The sequence below is a fragment of the Tursiops truncatus genome, chromosome 1 (assembly GCF_011762595.2).
Source record: "Tursiops truncatus isolate mTurTru1 chromosome 1, mTurTru1.mat.Y, whole genome shotgun sequence".
NCBI classification, from domain to species: Eukaryota; Metazoa; Chordata; class Mammalia; order Artiodactyla; family Delphinidae; genus Tursiops; species Tursiops truncatus.
Window position 1 is genome coordinate 129805858 of NC_047034.1, and position 18998 is coordinate 129824855.

General features: G+C 36.4%; 1 protein-coding gene across 3 annotated transcripts in view; it reads left to right on the forward strand.

Moving 5' to 3' along the window:
• The window catches only part of ITGB3BP (integrin subunit beta 3 binding protein), a 90601-nt gene that overhangs the window by 59084 nt on the left and 12519 nt on the right, over nucleotides 1-18998 (forward strand). For 2 of the 3 annotated variants that reach the window (XM_019919666.3, XM_019919665.3), the window contains exons 5-7: nucleotides 15730-15808; nucleotides 16216-16309; nucleotides 16635-16694. In XM_019919666.3, the coding sequence (XP_019775225.1) occupies nucleotides 15730-15808; nucleotides 16216-16309; nucleotides 16635-16694 (233 nt within the window). Of the gene's footprint in view, nucleotides 1-11928; nucleotides 11996-13087; nucleotides 14236-15729; nucleotides 15809-16215; nucleotides 16310-16634; nucleotides 16695-18998 lie in introns of those variants that run through there. The other variant, XM_073788937.1, reaches the window with a different exon arrangement.

The following is an 18998-nucleotide window of genomic DNA, read 5'->3' on the forward strand; positions in this document are numbered from 1 at the left end:
CTTGGATTTTCTAAAACCTGAAATTAAACCGAACATTTTGTACTTTCAGATCAATTTTAAATGATTATAACATTTTATGTTTTGTTTTGGCAATTGCATTAGGTTGTGGTTTTCCAGAGAAACAGAACCAACAGCAAATGTACATACATATAGTAATATAATAATAACAATAAAAATTATTAATGATGTAATAATTATTAATTAATAATAGATTAATAATGAATTATATATACAATTACCTATATAGATAGATTTATTATGAGGAATTGACTCATACAATTATGGAGGTTAAGTCCTACCATGTACCATCAGCAAGCTGGAGGTCCAGGAAAGCCAGTGGTATAATTTCAGTCTAAGACTAAAGGCCTGATGACCAGGGAAGCCAATGGTGTAAAATCTCAGTTCAAGGGCAGAAGAGCAATATCCCAGCTAAAGCAGGCAAGCAGGGAACCCATCCTCCCTTCCTCTGCTTTTTCTTCTATTCAGACCCTCAGTGGATTGTATGATGCCCACCCACATTGGGGAAGGCAATTTACTGAGCCAGTATTAATTACTAAGACGGTTGCATAGCAGTGATTTTCTAATCCCATCATTCTTTTCAGTTAGCTGGCCTTTTTGAAAGTCATGAGTTCATAGTGATATAGTGTCTTTCCTTGCCTTCCCCCTTTCCATATTTGCACTCCTTTTCAAACAGTAGATCTCTGGCTTCTATTAGCAGCAGTCCATTTGCACACTTGCTTATTCCTACAGTATATACAAAATGGTTTCAAAATTCCTGCACTGATAAAAACAAACCTGCAAAAGCATTTTTGTTTGCATTCTTTTTTGTCTTTAGTTTGAAGGTATATAGTCAAATTACTGTGTTCAGAACTACTTGGATTAGTTCTCCATATGAACTACTTCCATATGAAGTAGTAAGGTTAGCTTGTTGATGTTTATATGCAATTTTGATATTTTTTTCTCATCCTTTTTTATTTTTGTTTTTTGACTGTGTAAAACAACTGATATGGTTCCAAAAGTCAAAACTTTACAAAACCTATACATAGAGATGTGTTACTATTCCCTGCTGCATTCCTTCTGTGTAGTCCCTATAAGTAACCAAATTAATTAGTTTCTGGTTTACCTTTCATATGTTTATTTTTATAAAATTAAGCCATTTCATTTATTTTATCTCATTTCTCTTCTTATACAAAGATGGCATACAATTTATACTCTTTCATACTTCGCTCTTTCCACTTACAAATATGTCCTGAAATCACTGCCTGTTAATCGACTTGGCAAGTTTTAAATGTAAGAATTCTCCAGCAGGAAAATATAGTTCCATGTTTTAAAATTTCCATGTAAATTTTTTTTCCCAGAAAACAAGCAATTAGTGACGTGTCAATAAAGCTCAATATGTCAATAAAATTTGTTTATAAATTAAACAAACACCTACACATTAATATTTCATGTGAACTTCTATATTCTTTATTCTCTAAAAGGAAAATATATAATTCACTGCCATTGGTTTTTCTTCCTCTTTGCAATTTTTGCTGCTGCTGGCACTGCTACAAAAAATGCAGTAATGGTGACTGTCCTTCTATAAAGTTTGTTTTCATATAATTGTAGGTTTGTCATTTTGAGAAGTAAAACATAGATCATGTGTACCTTTTTCCCACTTTCCTGACATGATAACATCTTCCAAAGCTGTAGTACAATATCAGAACCAGGAAATTGATGTTGATACAATGCACCAATCTTTGTTCAGTTTTCTAAATTTTACAATACATATTCATTTGTATATGTGTGTATATGTTCTGTGCAATTTTATCACATATGTAGGTTCACGTATCCACCACCACAGTCAAGATACAGAATAGTCCTGTCACCACAAGGATCCCTCCTGCTGTATAAAGTGTATTTTTAATCACTTTTATTTTATTTAATAAAATATTTTATTTATTTTATTTTATTCTCTTATAGGCAGAAGAGTAACTTTTATTTCTATACTAATCCAAATAAGACCTTTTTAAAAGTAATGTTACACCAGAAATGGGTTTTGTTTTTTGTTTTTTATCTATACAATTTAATTGTGGCAAGTAACCACATTTCAGAATTCTAATTTTCTCTTTACTGTATTTTAAGTATTTAATCAAAGAGCAAGAATACTGACTTATGGATCATTTTCTGCTTAAATGAGGGTCTCTGGGGGTAAGTTAGTTGAAAATGTTTATCAAAAGCTTAGGATGAAGATATAGTTATGCCTATATTCTGTAGGTGATCAAAGACTAAGAGGAAACCAGTATTTACTTTTATTTTCAACTGTTTAAAATTCTTGAAAGGAAAGAATGAAAACTTTCCTCCAAACATCAGTAACAAGACAACCATGGTCACTTTCCCCACTGGTATTCAATATTTTACTGAAAATTCTAGCCAGAGCAATTAGATAAGAAAAAGAATGAAAAGGCATCCAACTGGAAAAGAAGAAATAAAACTATCTCTATTTGCAGATGACATGATCCTATAGAGAGAGACTCCCGAAGAATGCACAAGAAACTGCTAGTATTAATAAACAAATTCAGCAAAATTACAGGGTATATGATCAACACACAAAAATCAATTGTGTTTCTATACACCTGCAGTAAACAATTTGAAAAGGAAATGAAGGAGGCAATTCTATTTACAGTAGCATTTAAAAGAATAAAATACCTAGGAATAAGTTTAACCAAAGAGGTGAAAGACTTGTACACTGGAAACTGCAAAGTATTGCTGAGAGAAATTAAAGAAGACCTAAATAAATGGAAAGACAGCCTGTGTTCATGGGCAGAAGATTTAATTTGTTAAGATGTCAATACCTCTACCCAAAGTGATCTACAGATTCAGTGTAATGCCTATCAAAATTCTACACCATGTACAAAAATTATTCAGTCATAAAAAGCAATGAGGTTCTGATACATGCTACAAACACAATGAACCTTGAAAGCATATTGTAAGTGAAATAAGCCAAATGCAAAAGGACAAACATTATACAATTCCAAGTATATGCAATATCTAGAATAGACAACTTCAAAGAGACAGAAAGTAGATCAGAGATTACCAGAGGCTAAGGGTTATTGCTTAATGTTACAGAGTTTCTGTTTGTGGTAATAGAATAGTTTTGAAAATAGATAGTAGTGATGGTTGTACGATGTTGTGAATGTAACTAGTACCACTGAATTGTACACTTTAAAATGATGAAAATGGCAAATCTTATATATATTTTGCCACAATAAGAAAAAAATTTTTCCATTTAAAACCAGCTACAGGGACTACTTGAATATGCATTGTCTGGCAAGAAAGCAGAGTAGAAGGATGTGAACTCACGCCTTCTTACAAAAACATCAAAATCACAACTAACTGCTGAACAACCATCAACAAAAAATGCTAGAACCTACCAAAAAAGATACCGTACATCCAAAGACAAAGAATATGCCACAACAAGATGGTAGGAAGGGCACAATCACGATAAAATCAAATTCTAAACCTTCCTGGTGGGTGACCCACAAACTGGAAAATAATTATACCACAGAAGTTCTCCCACAGGAGTGGAAGTCCTGAGCCCCACGTCAGGCTTCCCAGCCTGGGGGTCTGGCAACGGGAGGAGAATCTGGCTTTGAAGACCAGTGGGTTTTGATCGCAGGAATTCCACAGGACTGGGGGAAACAGAAATTCCACTCTTGGAGGGCACACACAAGGTCTCATGCACCAGGAGCCAGGGAAAAAAAGCAGTAACCTCATAAGAGACTGGGCCAGACCTACCTGCTAGTGTTGGAGTGTCTCCCGCCAAGGCGGGGGGTGACTGTAGCTCACTGCAGGGACAAAGACACTGGCAGCAGCAGTTCTGGCAAGTACATATTACCATGCGCCCTCCTGGAGGTCGCCATTTCCTCCCCAAGACCTAGCCCCACCCAACAGCCCATAGGTTCTAGTGCTGGGACACACTAGGCCATACAACCAACAGGGCAGGAACGTAGCCCCACCCACCAGCAGTCAGGCTGCTTAAAGTCTTCCTGAGCACGGCCCTGCCCACAAGAGGGCAAGAACCAATAAACCTACCTAAGGAGACAAAAGACATGTAGTCTGAAAGCTATAAGAAGCTGATGAAAGAAATCAAAGGTGGCATAAACAGATGGAAATATATACCACGTACTTGGATTGGAAGAATCGATATTGTCAAAATGATTATACTATCCAAGGCAATCTACAGATTCAGTGCAATCCCTATCAAATTACCAATAGCATTTTTCACAGAACTAGAATCAAAAAATCTTAAAATTTGTATGGAGACACAAAAGACCCTGAATAGCCAAAGCAATCTTTTTTTTTTTTTTTGTGGTACGTGGGCCTCTCACTGTTGTGGCCTCTCCCGTTGCGGAGCACAGGCTCCGGACGCGCAGGCCCAGCGGCCATGGCTCATGGGCCCAGCCGCTCCGCGGCATGTGGGATCCTCCCGGACCGGGGCACGAACCCGCGCCCCTCGCATCGGCAGGCGGACTCTCAACCACTGCACCACCAGGGAAGCCCCAAAGCAATCTTGAGAAAGAAAAACAGAGCTGGAGGAATCAGTCTCCCAGACTTCAGACTATACTACAAAGGTACAGTCATCAAAGCAGTATAGTACTAGCACAAAAACAGAAATATAGGTCAATGGAACAGGATAGAAAGCCCAGAAATAAACCACACACTTATAGTCGATTAATCTATGACAGAGGAGGCAAAACTATACAATGGAGGAAAGATAGTCTCTTCAATAAATGGTGCTGGGAAAACTGGACAGCAACATATAAAAAAATGAAATTAGGACATTCTCCAACACCATATACAAAAATAAACTCAAAATGAATTAAAGACCTAAATGTAAGACTGGGTACTATAAAACTCTTAGAGGAAAACATAGGCAGAACACTCTTTGACATAAATTGCAGCAATATCTTTTTTGAGCTGACTCCTAGTGTAATGGAAATAAAAACTAAAATAAACAAATGGGACCTAATTAAACCTAAAAGCTTTTTCACAGCAAAGGAAACCATAAACAATACGAAAAGACAACCCACAGAATGGGAGAAAATATTTGCAAACAATGCGACCAACAAAAGATTGTCTCCAAAATTTACAAAGAGCTCATGTGGCTCAATAACAAAACAAACAACCCAATCAAAAAATGGGCAGAAGACCTAAATAGACATTTCTTCAAAGAAGACATACAGATGACCAAGAGACACATTAAAAGATGCTCAACATCGCTAATACTAGAGAAATGCACATCAAAACTACAATGAGAAATCACCTCACACTGGTCAGAATGGCCATCATCAGAAAGTCTACAAGTAATAAATGCTGGAGAGGGTGTGGAGAAAAGGAACCCTCCTACACTGTTGGTGGGAATGTAAAGTGGTACAGCTGCTATGGAGAACAGTATAGAGGTTCCTTAAAAAACTAAAAATAGAGCTACCATATGATCTAGCAATCCCACTCCTGGGCATATATCCAGAGAAGAACATGGTTTGAAAGGATACATGCGCCACAGTGTTCATTGCAGTGCTATTTACAATAGCCAAGACACGGAAGCAACCTAAATGTCCATTGACAGATGAATGGATAAAGTAGGTGTGGTACATATATACAATGGAATATTACTCAGCCATTAAAAAGAATGAAATAATGCCATTTGCAGCAACATGGATGGACCTGGAGATTATCATACTAAGTGAAGTAAGTCAGACAGAGAAAGACAAGTATCATATGAAATTGCTGATATGCAGAAACTAAAAAAAAATGATACAAATGAACTTATTTATAAAACAGAAACAGACTCACAGACCTAGAGAGAGAACTTATGGTTACCAGGGCAGAAGGATAGGAGGGAGGGATAGATTGGGAATTTGAGACTGACATGTACACACTGCTATATTTAAAATGGATAACCTTGGTCAGCTAATCTATGACAGAGTAGGCAAGGATATACAATGGAGAAAAGACAGTCTCTTCAGTAAGTGGTGCTGGGAAAACTGGATGGCTACATGTAAAAGAATGAAATTAGAACACTCCCTAACACCATACACAAAAATAAACTCAAAATGGATTAGAGAACTAAATGTAAGACCAGACACTATATGTAAGACACTAAATGTAAGACCAGACACTAAATGTAAGACACTAAATGTAAGACCAGACACTATAAAACTCTTAGAGGAAAATATAGGAAGAATACTCTTTGACATAAATCACAGCAAGATATTTTTGGATCCACCTCCTAGAGTAATGGAAATAAAAACAAAAATAAACAAATGGGACCTAATGAAACTTCAAAGCTTTTGCACAGCAAAGGAAACCATAAACAAGACGAAAAGACAGCCCTCAGAATGGGAGAAAATATTTGCAATCGAATCAATGGACAAAGGATTAATCTTCAAAATATATAAATAGCTCATGCAGCTCAATATTAAAAAAACAAACAACCCAATCCAAAAATGGGCAGAAGACCTAAATAGACGTTTCTCCAAAGCAGACAGCACATGAAAAGCTGCTCAACATCACTAATTATTAGAGAAATGCAAATCAAAACTACAGTGAGGGGCTTCCCTGGTGGCTCAGTGGTTGAGAGTCCTCCTGCTGATGAAGGGGACACGGGTTCGTTCCCCGGTCCGGGAGGATCCCACGTGCCACAGAGTGGCTGGGCCCGTGAGCCATGGCCGCTGAGCCTGCACGTCCAGAGCCTGTGCTCCGCAATGGGAGAGGCCACAGCAGTGAGAGGCCCACGTACCAAAAAAAAAAAAAAAAAAAAATCTACAGTGAGGTAGGCTTCCCTGGTGGTGCAATGGTTAAGAATCCACCTGCCAATGCAGGGGACATGGGTTCAAGCCCTAGTCTGGGAAGATCCCACATGCCGCGGAGCAACTAAGCCCAGGCGCCACAACTCCTGAGCCTGCACTCTAGAGCCCGCGAGCCACAGCTACTGAAGCCCACACGCCTAGAGCCTGTGCTCCGCAACAAGAGAAGCCACCACAATGAGAAGCCTGTGCATGGCAACAAAGAGTAGCCCCCGCTCGCCGCAACTAGAGAAAACCCACGCACAGCAACAAAGACCCAAAGCAGCCAAAAATAAATTAAATAAATAAATAAATTTATAAAAAACAAACAAAACTACAATGAGGTATCACCTCACACCAGTTAGAATGGGCATCATCAGAAAATCTACAAACAACAAATGCTGGAGAGGGTGTGGAGAAAAGGGAACCATCTTGCACTGTTGGTGGGAATGTAAATTGATACAGCCACTATGAAGAACAGTATGGAGGTTCCTTAAAAAACTAAAAATAGAATGACCATATGACCCAGCAATCCCACTACTGGGCATATACCCAGAGAAAACCATAATTCAAAAAGACACATGCACCCCAATGTTTATTGCAGCACTGTTTACAATAGCCAGGTCGTGGAAGCAACCTAAATGCCCATTGACAGACGAATGGATAAAGATGATGTGGTACATATATACAGTGGAATATTACTCAGCCATAAAAAGGAACGAAATTGGGTCATTTGTTGCGACATGGTTGGATCTAGAGACCGTCATACAGAGTGAAGTAAGTCAGAAAGAGAAAAACAAATATTGTATATTAGCACATATATGTGGAACCTAGAAAAATGGTACAGGTGAATTGGCTTGCAGGGCAGAAATTGAGACACAGATGTAGAGAACAAACAAACGTATGGACACCAAGGGGGGAAAGCGGTGGGGGTGGGGGTGTGATGAATTGGGCGATTGGGATTGACATGTATACACTGATGTGTATAAAGTGGATGACTAATAAGAACCTGCTGTATAAAAATGTAAATAAAATTTAAAAATTAAAAATAAAATAGATAACCCACCAGGACCTACTGTATAGCACAGGGAACTCTGCTCAGTATTCTGTAATAACCTAAATGGGAAAAGAATTTGAAAAAGAATAGATGCATGTGTATGTATAACTGAATCACTTTGCTGTAAACCTGAAACTAACACAACATTGTTAATCAACTATACTCCAAAATAAAATTTAAAAAGAGAAAAACAGCTACAGGAACAGCTAAAGAAAACCTTCCTGAGAAAGCTTTTGCGAATATAATGGAATAAATAGACCTAAATACAGGAAAAAAATTCTTTTGATAAGAAATGTCCAATTTTTTATATTGTCTAGATTTTTTATTTAACCAGTCTTTCTTCAGAGAAAAATGCCATTAATTAATTTTGATGTGCATAAGAATCTCCTGGAAAACGTATTTCTAGGCCCCATCTAGTGATATTCTTGATTAGTAGATCTTGAATGCAGCCTATTTTTTAAAAAGTTGTATCTTTACCAGTCTCACCAAGGAATTTTGATGCCAGTGGTGAGTTACACTTTGGGAAATATTATTATAAACATAGGTCAGAAACACCTCAGTTCAGCATCTTTTCATGTGCCAGTTGGACATCTGTGTCTTCTTTGAAAAAATGTCTATTCAGCTTCTCTGCTCATTTTTTAATCAGTTTTTTGTTGTTATTGAGTTATATGCATTCTTTATATATTTTGGATATTAACCCCTTATTGAATATATGATTTACAAATATCTTCTCACATTCAGTAGGCTGCATTTTCATTTTGTTGATGGTTTCCTTTGGTGTGCAGAAGCTTTTTAGTTTGATGTAGTCCCATTGATGTATTTTTGCTTTTGTTTCCCTTGCCAGAGAAGATATATCTAGAAAGATATTGCTAAGACCGATGTCAAAAGAGTATACTGTCTAATACACAGTTGGTGGGAATGTAAATTGGTGTAGCCACTTTGGAAAACAGTATGGCGATTCCTCAGAAAATTAAGAATAGGACTACCATAGGATCCAGTTATCCCATTTCTGAGTATTTAACCAAAGAATACAAAAATACTAGTTAAAAAAAATATATGCACCCTTATGTTCATTACAGCATTATTTTACAGTAGCCAAGCTATAGAAATAACTTAAGTGCCCATCAGTGGATGAATGGATAAAGAAGATGTGGCATAGCATATATATATATATACAATGGAATACTACTCAGCCATAAAATAAAAAGATGAAGTCTTGCCATTTGTGATAACATGGATGGACCTTGAGGGTATATGGTAAGTGAAATAAGTCAGAGAAAGACAAATACAACATGATTTCACTCATATGTGGAATATAAAAGACAGAGAAACAAAAAACCAGAATAAATGAACTAAACAAAACAAACATGTAGATACAGAGAACAGAGTAGTGGTTACCAGAAGGGAGGGACAGAGGGAGGGCAAAATGGATAAAGGGAATCAACTGTATGGTGACAGATGGAAACTAAATTTTTGGTGGTAAGCACACTGTAGTGAATACAGAAGTGGAAGTATAAGGTTGTACACATGAAACATATAATTTTATAAACCAATATTACCTCAAAATAAAGAGAAAAAAAACCACCTGGGTTCAAGTCCTGACTGTGCTCCTTATTGTGTACCCTTGAATAATTAAATAATTTATTTGTGCTTCAGTTTCCATACCAATAAAATGGAGATAATATTTACCACAGAGAGTTGCTTTTTTGTTATTGTTGTTTTAATTTATTTACTTTTATTTATTTTTGGCTGTGTTGGGTCTTCGTTGCTACGCGTGGGCTTTCTCTAGTTAGGGTGAGCAGGGGCTACTTTTCGTTGCAGTTTGAGGGCTTCTCATTGCAGTGGCTTCTCGTTGCGGAGCATGGGCTCTAGGCGTGCTGGCTTCAGTAGTTGTGGCTTGTGGACTCTATAGTTGTGGCTCGCGGGCTCTAGAGCACAGGCTTAGTAGTTGTGGTGCACGGGCTTAGTTGCTCCACGGCATGTGGGATCTTCCCGGACCAGAGTTCGAACCCGTGTCCCCTGCATTGGCAGGCGGATTCTTAACCACTGCACCACCAGGGAAGTCCCCAGAGAGTTGTTTTAAAGATTAAACAGGATACAGCTTGTAAAGTAATAAATACAATGCCTTGTATTTGGAAAGAACTCAAAAAATGTTAGCAATATATTTCATTTTTATAATCCAGCTATCATCATCCAAAATAATTTAGATGAATAGAGTTAGGTAAGTAGAGGTTCAGTGATGGATTAACCTTTTTCTGTATAAGACATTTTTTTAACATCTTTATTGGAGTATAATTGCTTTACAATGGTGTGTTAGTTTCTGCTTTATAACAAAGTGAATCAGCTATACATATATCCCCACATCTCCTCCCTCTTGCGTCTCCCTCCCACCCTCCCTATCCCACCCCTCTAGGTGGTCACAAAGCACCCACCTGATCTCCCTGTGCTATTCAGCTGCTTCCCACTAGTTATCTATTTTACATTTGGTAGTGTATATATAATATTGTGAGAATGAAGAAAAACTTGTTCATTAAACTTATTGTGGTAATCGTTTCATTATGTAGGAAGGTCAAATCATTATGCTGTACACCTTATACTTAAATAGTGCTGCATGTCAGTTATATCTCAATAAAATTGAAAGAAAAATTAAAATAAATTTTATAAAAAGAAAATCTTGAGGATTTTATCCCTGTTATGTACATGCAGTTCTCAGGTTTCTTGAGATTTTATAAAAATACAGTCTCTTATGGGTAGTGACTTTCAGTTAAGTTTTTAGTAATGGAATTAATTAAGAGTTCACTTGTGGCCTTTGAGAGTATAGTGTTAGTAGAGGAGTAAGGCAGAAATCTGAATATTTGAATTTAATTTCAGGATGGAGGAAGTGGAGATTGATCTAGACCATTATTTTGAGCAATGGTTTGTAAAAGAGAGAATATTCATTAAGTAAAAGAGTTAAAAGCATCAGGGGCCCAGCAAAATCATATATGTACTTGTAATATTGACCAACAGTAGTGCTGTAAGTTTTCTCTAGCACTCACAGCTTGGGCCAGGAATGAAGAAAACAAATAGGTAGGAAATCCAGGATTACATATTAGACACCCATGTGTGTGGCAGAAGGTTAAGGGATTGAGAAAATTTTCTTATTCTTCAAGTTTTTTCCAGCTTAATTGAAGTATAATTGGCAAATAAAATATATATATTTAAAGTGTATAACATGATGATTTGATATATGTATACATTGTGAAATAATTATGACAGTAAGGTTAATTAACATATTTACCATCTCACATAGTTACCTTGTTTTCTTGGTGGTGAGAATGCTTAAGATCTACTCTTCTTATCAATTTGAAGTATACAATATAGTATTTTTTAACTATAGCTACCGTGCTGTACATGAGATCCCCAGAACTTATTCATCTTATAAATGAAGACTTGTACACTTTGACCAGCATCTCCCTGTTTCCGCCACCCAGCTTTCTCAGTGATGCAACAAACATGAACTATGAAGTCTATGATTAGAAGGACGTAAAAGAAAGAAAAAAATAAAAGATGAGCATATTTCACTTGGATCTAGGAATGGATCTTTAATGGACTAGGTCTTTTTTATTTTATTCATTGATCCATCAGATAATATCTACCATACTACAGACACCATGCTAGGTAACTTGGTTTATAACGTAAACAAGTAGAGCCTGTCCTTGCCTTCATGGAACTTACAGTCTGGTGAGGAAGACAGATGCCAAACAATTGGAAGTTACAGAAAGGGGGAAATCAGGATCTTTAAAGACCATTATGGCTTTTAGACGTTTCTCCTCTTCTCTCACTACACCCACAGTGCCTGCACAGTTAATACAGTAGGCACCATGAGTCGCATGCCAGGGAATCTTGAAGACATTAGTGGGCTCCTTTCCTATCTCCTTTGCCTCCCTTCTTCCACATCTAGAATGGCACAGCAACAGCTGAGTTAATGCTTGCTAACCACCTGTATCAGCAATTTTTAGTCAGACCCACCAATTTAACGATAGTTTCTCCTTATTCTTTTAGTTCTCCCCTCAGAATATATCTGAGGAACTTTATGGAGAAAAGGAAAATGATGAAGCTAAATTTGAAGGTAAGAATGGAAAATAATTGAAAGCAGTCAAGATGGGAAAAAAACAGAATTGGAGCAGAATGATAGTTTTGAAAGTTACATTACATATGACTTGCTTGAAACTGAAGAAATTTCTGTGGAAGAAATTTAAAGTATAATTAATGGATACATCCCTCCATGGATTTTATGTGGTCGAAGCATCTAATTTCAGTTGTTCTTCAGAATAATAAGACTTTCTCTTTGGGGAAAATGAGAGAACTCTGAATTTCACAGTGAGACTTTTCTAGGCAAACTGGAAAAGGCACCGAAAACCCTGAGTTTTTGGCATGTGGCTTTCTCAAGAGAAAAAGAGATATTCATAGTGAACATACCATAAGGATCTGCCCTGACGTAAGGCAGTCTGGCAAAAACATGTCAAAACGTGAACAACTTTCTGTTGTGCAGGAGCAACTGGATCATAGTTTCTTTTTAAAGGTATCTTAGAGGACTAACCCAGACACTTTAAAAATACCCGTTGGTAAAAAAAGATGATGCTGGACTTTTACTCTATTGACAAACAAAAAAAGATTCATTCAAGGAGGACCAAGATTTCAGATTTCTCAAGTTGTACTACAGTGGTCTTTGGCCATAATATAGGATGTGATCAAATCTTATAAGGATGCCATGAAGCTGGCAGCAGTCACTAGATATCGGGATGCAGTACCCATCAACATCTGCATAGCTTGCAATGGTCATTATAAGATGAAGGATTTGATCCAATTTAGTCCAGCCAGAGGTAAATCTGTTTAAGAAAGGAGTAGTGTTCTATAAAATCTGAACGGCACCTACTGATGACACTTTCACTCACCAACTTGAAAGAGGGAGCAACAATAACTTGGAAATTTTGTAACAAATGTATTCTGCAGGCAGGAATAAAAGATGGTTGGTTTTCAGAAATAAGTAAATTAGTGAAGGGACATCGAGATGATATTAAAGCAAACAGTGATGCTGTCTTAAGGCAACAAAGTACAGTTTGAACCATCCATTGAAAATATAGAAAATGCTATTAGCAGCAATAAAAATCCAGTCTCCAGCACAAATGGGATTAAATATAAAAATTGCCGTTTTGTCTAGGATGAAGACAGTGGCAACCATTTTTCTCCCAAAAGCTGCTCAGCAAGTAGTTTATCTCCAAAGATTATGAAGCCGTGTCCACTGAGTCAGAAGATGTAGAAATGGAGAACACACTTCCTGAATTTCTCAAAATTTAACAGTTGGATGACAGTTTTAAAACCGTTCTGTGAATTTGTTTGCAACCGAGATGGGAAAAGGAGTTGATTTCACCTAGGAAGAAGTAAAAGGACGAGGAGGAGGAAAGGAAAGGAAATTAAAATAAAAATTACAAGGGTGATGGAGTGTCCACTACTCTACTTGGTCCTGCAGTGGAGGCAAGTTTCCCTGCAAAAGTAGCTTAGGCATGTGAAGAATATCTTGATAGTCAGAGAATTGATACTCAGTCCAAAAACTCCAAGGTTACAAACAGTTTGCTTAGCTGCTGGATAACTATCTTAACTTGGGAGAGAGATTTACTAATAGGATTGTTGGGGATGCTACATAGCACAGCTCCTGGGGGCACCATTCACATCTTACTCTATCTGAACAGAGCTCCTTTGAGTTATTCAAGATGGCAATCCTGCAGGACCCAGCCCTTCCCACACAATTCCCTGAGGGTAGACAGGGAACAGCATCAGTTCCTTAAGGTATGATAAGACAGTGTGGAGAGGCTCTGCCCCTCCAATCCTCCCAGGAAAGGGATGCAAGGAAAAGAGCCCCTAGGACTCCTCCTCATAGCAGAGTAGCTTAATTGCCTCAGCTTTGCACTTCTGAAGCACTTAGTAGGCTTACGTATAATATAGGGGAAGCTGGAGGTTCCCAGCCCTGGGTGGGAGTCACTTAAGTCGTCTTGCTCCTTCAGGCTTTTGGAGCTCAACTGGAGGAGCTGGAATCCTTTTATGATACTCTGTCACAAACTGAGGTTCCAGTGGTGAGCAGTTGAGGCCTCAGACAGATAGATGACTTCTAATTTAAAATGCGTAATAATAAAGGAAAATTTTTAAGGAAAGAATATGACCTGTAATTCCACTGTCCTCACATAATTTTTAGCTTTTGCATAATGCTTTCTCTCCATTCCTTGTTGTATACTTAGATATATATTTTACTTAGTTGAAACATACTGTTCAAGGACTTCCCTGGTGGCACAGTGGTTAAGAATCCGCCTTCCAATGCAGGGGACACGGGTTTGAGCCCTCGGCCAGGAAGATCCCACATGCCACGGGGCAACTAAGCCCGTGCACCACAACTACTGAGCCTGTGCTCTAGAGCCTGCGAGCCACAACTACTGAGCCCTCATGCCACAACTACTGAAGCCTGTGCGCCTAGAGCCCGTGCTCCGCAACAAGAGAAGCCACTGCAATGAGAAGCCCGCACACCGCAACGAAGAGCAGCCCCCGCTTGCCGCAACTAGAGAAAGCCCACGTGCAGCAACGAAGGCCCAATGCAGCAAAAAATTAATTAAAAAAAGAAAAACATACTGTTCATATTCATTGTGTATGTACATTTAACATCACATTTGTCTTATTTTTTAATAGCACACAAATGTTAATGGATAACACTGATGTGATTTTGAAAAGCATTTAAAGAGAATATCTAGTTTTTCTCATAAAATCGATAGTATAGATTTGTGCTCTCCGAAACAGTAGTCACTAGCCAGCCACACATGGCTAATGAGCATTTGAAATGTGACTATTCTGAAATGAGCTGTGCTATGCGTGTAAAGTATACACTGAATTTTGAAAAAAAAAAGTAAGTATAAAATATCTCGAATAATTTTTATACTGATTACATGTTGAAATGGTAATACCTTGGATATATTGAGTTAAATATATCATTAAAATTAAGTTCACCTATTTCTTTTTACTTCTTTTAATGTGGCTACTAGAAAATTTTTAATTACATATGTGGCTTGCATATATTTTTGTTAGACTGCACTGGTATAGATTATCATACACAGCTATGAGATCTTAAAATTGAAAAAGAAACTAAAATTGCAGCCATAAGGAAATGGTTAAATCATCTTTGGTGTATTCACTAGATACAATATTGTGCAGCTTTTAAAATTATAGACACATGAATATGTGTGTGTTTGTGTGTGTGTAATGTTATATTAAGGCAAGAAAGTGTGGTATAAAGTTATAAAAATATTTTAAAAACCTAAGATTTTTCCAGAATGCTAATATGCTAACTAGAGATATGTTTAGAAGGAAGGTAGAATTACAAAGTGAAGTTTTCTTTGTTTTCAAATTTAAAAGAGTGCCTTTGTGTCTTTGTCACATTGAGATATATTAAAGCTAAAACACTTGGTTTTTTATTAAAGAAGATCACTGGGTAACACTGATTCATAGGCTTAGATCTAGGTCAATAAGGAGATGGGGGTGTATTAGTTTTCTCAAAGTGGTATGGGGGAGAAAGGACAAGCCAGCTATATCTTCTCTCCCACTGCAAAGTGGGAATGAGAAAGTGAAACACCAAAGGACAGGATGGTTGGTAAAATATACTGTTTGTAAAGGAATGAAAGCATGAAGGAGGAGCATTTACATCTTTTACCACTTTGAAAAATATAAAGAAAAGGATTAGAAAACTGAATCAAAGATGCTTTCAAAAGAATTAAAGCTCTGAAAGTGCCTGATCTTGCTGAATACTTTTTTCTTCATTCATAGATTCATGGTGTTGCTATCTAAAGTTGAGAAATCATCAGACGAATTCATGGAAATAATGCAAAATTTAAGTAATATACAGGTTTGCTTTTTTTGGCATATAATTTTTCATATTCTATTACCCTATTTGAAAAAGAATAGGAGAATCCAGTCCCAGAAAGAACTTACAGGGGATATGTTCAATTTACTTTTCATGGGAACTTCTTTTCATGTATGAACATTAATTAACCATAATATTTTAGTAATATCTGGCTTCTTCACATTTAAAAGTAAATTTATTAATTATGTTTAGTCTTTTTAGTTAATGAATTGTTTTTATTCAGGTATTTTAAGGCTTGCAGTAGTTAACCTAACAGAAAAAGTTAAATTTCATTATCATAGAGTTTAAGTTTTTCATATGAAGGAAGCAGTATACTGTATTTTCACTAGACTTGTCAGTAGTATTATATTTGTAGAGAACTTAACTCATTTAAGATGACTTTCTTTTAGGCTTTGGAGGACAGTAGAGAGCTTGAAAATCTCATTGGTATCTCCCATACATCAGGTGTCTTAAAAAGAGAAATGCAGAAAACAAAAGACCTACGTAAGAGAAATTTATGAGTTTTTGATCGTGTCTCTCTATTACTTGTTTGCAAACTTAGAACAGGAAGCCACATATCTTTTGCCAGGATATGTTATTTCAGTGATTCTTCTTGAATGTGAAGGGAAAGAATGTACCTTGGTAACTGGTATTAGGCTTTTTTTTAATGCAGTTCTCATTCTTTACAAAAGATATAAGGTATTGCATTTTATACTTGATATTTATAAGTATGTATTGCTTGAAATTATTTCTTATGAAGTTTCTTCCAAAATGAGAAATTATTTAATATTCTGTATTAATTTTTAATGTGAGATTTTTTTTCCTTTAGTGACAAAAGTAACAAAACAAAAACTATTTGAAAAGAAGAATTCAGGACTTCCCAACAAAGGTGAGAGTTGTGTTTTAATTTATTACATAAAGAGATCCTTTCATCTCATTTTACCATTTCAACCAATTATCATGGGCCCTTTTTTTAAAAGACCACGAATCTCATTTGAAAAACATTATATTGCATTTAGCAAAAGACCGTGTCTGGTAAGATCAGCTTCCCTGATGACTGAACTTTTGAAATACAATTTCCAGTTCAAGAGTTAAATTTTTTCTTCTATTAAAAGTTCTTTTTGAGAATACAGACAAATGGGACAACAATGCATTAATATATGGCAGCTTTTAATGGTGAATTAGAAAGATCCACAAAACATAAAAAGTTACTTTGTAACCAGTGTTCTGAAAACTTTCAGATTATTAATGACATTTGATCTACTGTGAACTCACACCTTGGGGCATTTCACAGTATGGGAAACTAAATTAGCAGATTTTAAGTTCTCATAACACATGCACATTCATACCTCAGTAAGCAAAATACTATAAAATATTAAAACCATTAGACCAACTTAAGAGGGATGATTTTAATATTACTGACATGAGTGCCATTTGGCAATCTCTGCAGATAGAGGTAGCCCTGAAGTGGATAGCCATGTTTTAGTCTACCATTTTTGAGTACCAATGACTACCATTTGTTGAGGACTAATAATTACTGTGTTCCCAATACTAGAATCAGCAGATCATGACAACAACCCTGCAAGATAGCTATTATTGTCATTATAGGTAAGCAGCAAAGACACAGAAAAATATTAAGTAACTTGCCCAAAGACACTGCTACTTAAGTGTCAGAGCAGGGATTCCAACTAAAGACCAGTCTTACTCAAAAAGTATGGTCTTTGCATTTTTCCATGTTGTCTCTTCCTAAAACAAATGAATCATCCAGTCATCCCTGCTCTCAGATTCAAACATAAGGCATAACTGAAACTGGTTCAACCATTCTAGTATGTTAGTCTGTGTTTAGGATCTTTAACAAAGCCAGCAATGAGTTTGCAGTGGAAAGAGCTAGATTCCCTGCTGGTCAGTTCCAAAGGCCAACTGGGTCATGGCAGGGCAGCAGCCATGGAAAAACTCCTCCAAAACTCATGTGGGAAAGGAACTGAGCAGGCTTCCTGAGCCATTCAGTTGGGCAGCTAACTCCCATTAGGGTCCATAGAATTTAAGAGCATGAAGGCAGCTCTTTCCTTAGAAAAGGCTTGAGATCTCTTCTGATGCTGTGTAACTGGATTATAATGTGTAACTGGTTTTCAGTGGTTTTAATCTCTACTAACTTGACAAGTTTTAGAGGATCATAATGGGAAATTGGAATATTTATTATTTCCCAACTAGAGGAAATCTTTCTTCTATATATTCTGTGGCAATGGTGTAATTTTTTTTTAATCTGTAATTTCCTAGAATTAATTAGAATTAGGCTTTACATTAGGCTTGTGAGGAAGGGAAAATTGTAGAACAAATAGGTGAACTGTCACTGCTAATAATTAATGGGAAAAAATTTCCCAAAAGTATTGTTTCCTTCCCTAAACATTGATTAAGACATTAAAGTTATTTCCACATGTTAAAACAGTCATCTCCTTTCAGTTATCCAGTACATACTGATTCTTTGTGTGTGTCTGCATGATCGCCTTAAAACCATTTTCTAGTATTTTAGGCATTAAAACTGACTTGCCCATTACCAGGTGTTCCCTAAGAACTGAGTGTTCATGCATAGAGGAGATTCTATCACTAAATCATGCTTTAAAGTTTCTAATAAGCATTGATTATTTGTTGTGGTTTAAATGAAAACTGAGCTAAGATATATTAAATATATAATATTTATATAAATTATATAGAAATATATATATGAAAATATATGTCATTTTCCATTTCTGTTTCTTGGCAAGAGCTACATTAGCTCTTAATATTTACTGAGGTATTCAAATCTTCATTAGTGTATCAACTTATTTTTTAAAGTAATATTGCCTGAAAAATAGATTGAATTTTTTAATTTGAATTTGAGCTAAATATTTTTACGGAATACTTTTCCCTGTTTTTTTCTCTGGTTCCTAATATGTGTATTTTTTAATATTAGTGGGATTTTTTTTTTTCGGTTAAAGGTGATGGACACCAAACACATGCATGTTATATGTAAATTTCTTTGCTAAGTTAACTTTCACCCCCTTCTATTCATACATTTATAATTTAAGAGGGCTTTGTTAGTTTTTTTGACAGTTCAAACTATTTGCTTTATATATTCCTTATTTGGGGATCTAGCCTTCATCTTTTTATAAAAATTTCTAATTAATCTTTTCTTTTACTATGCTGTTACCCAGAA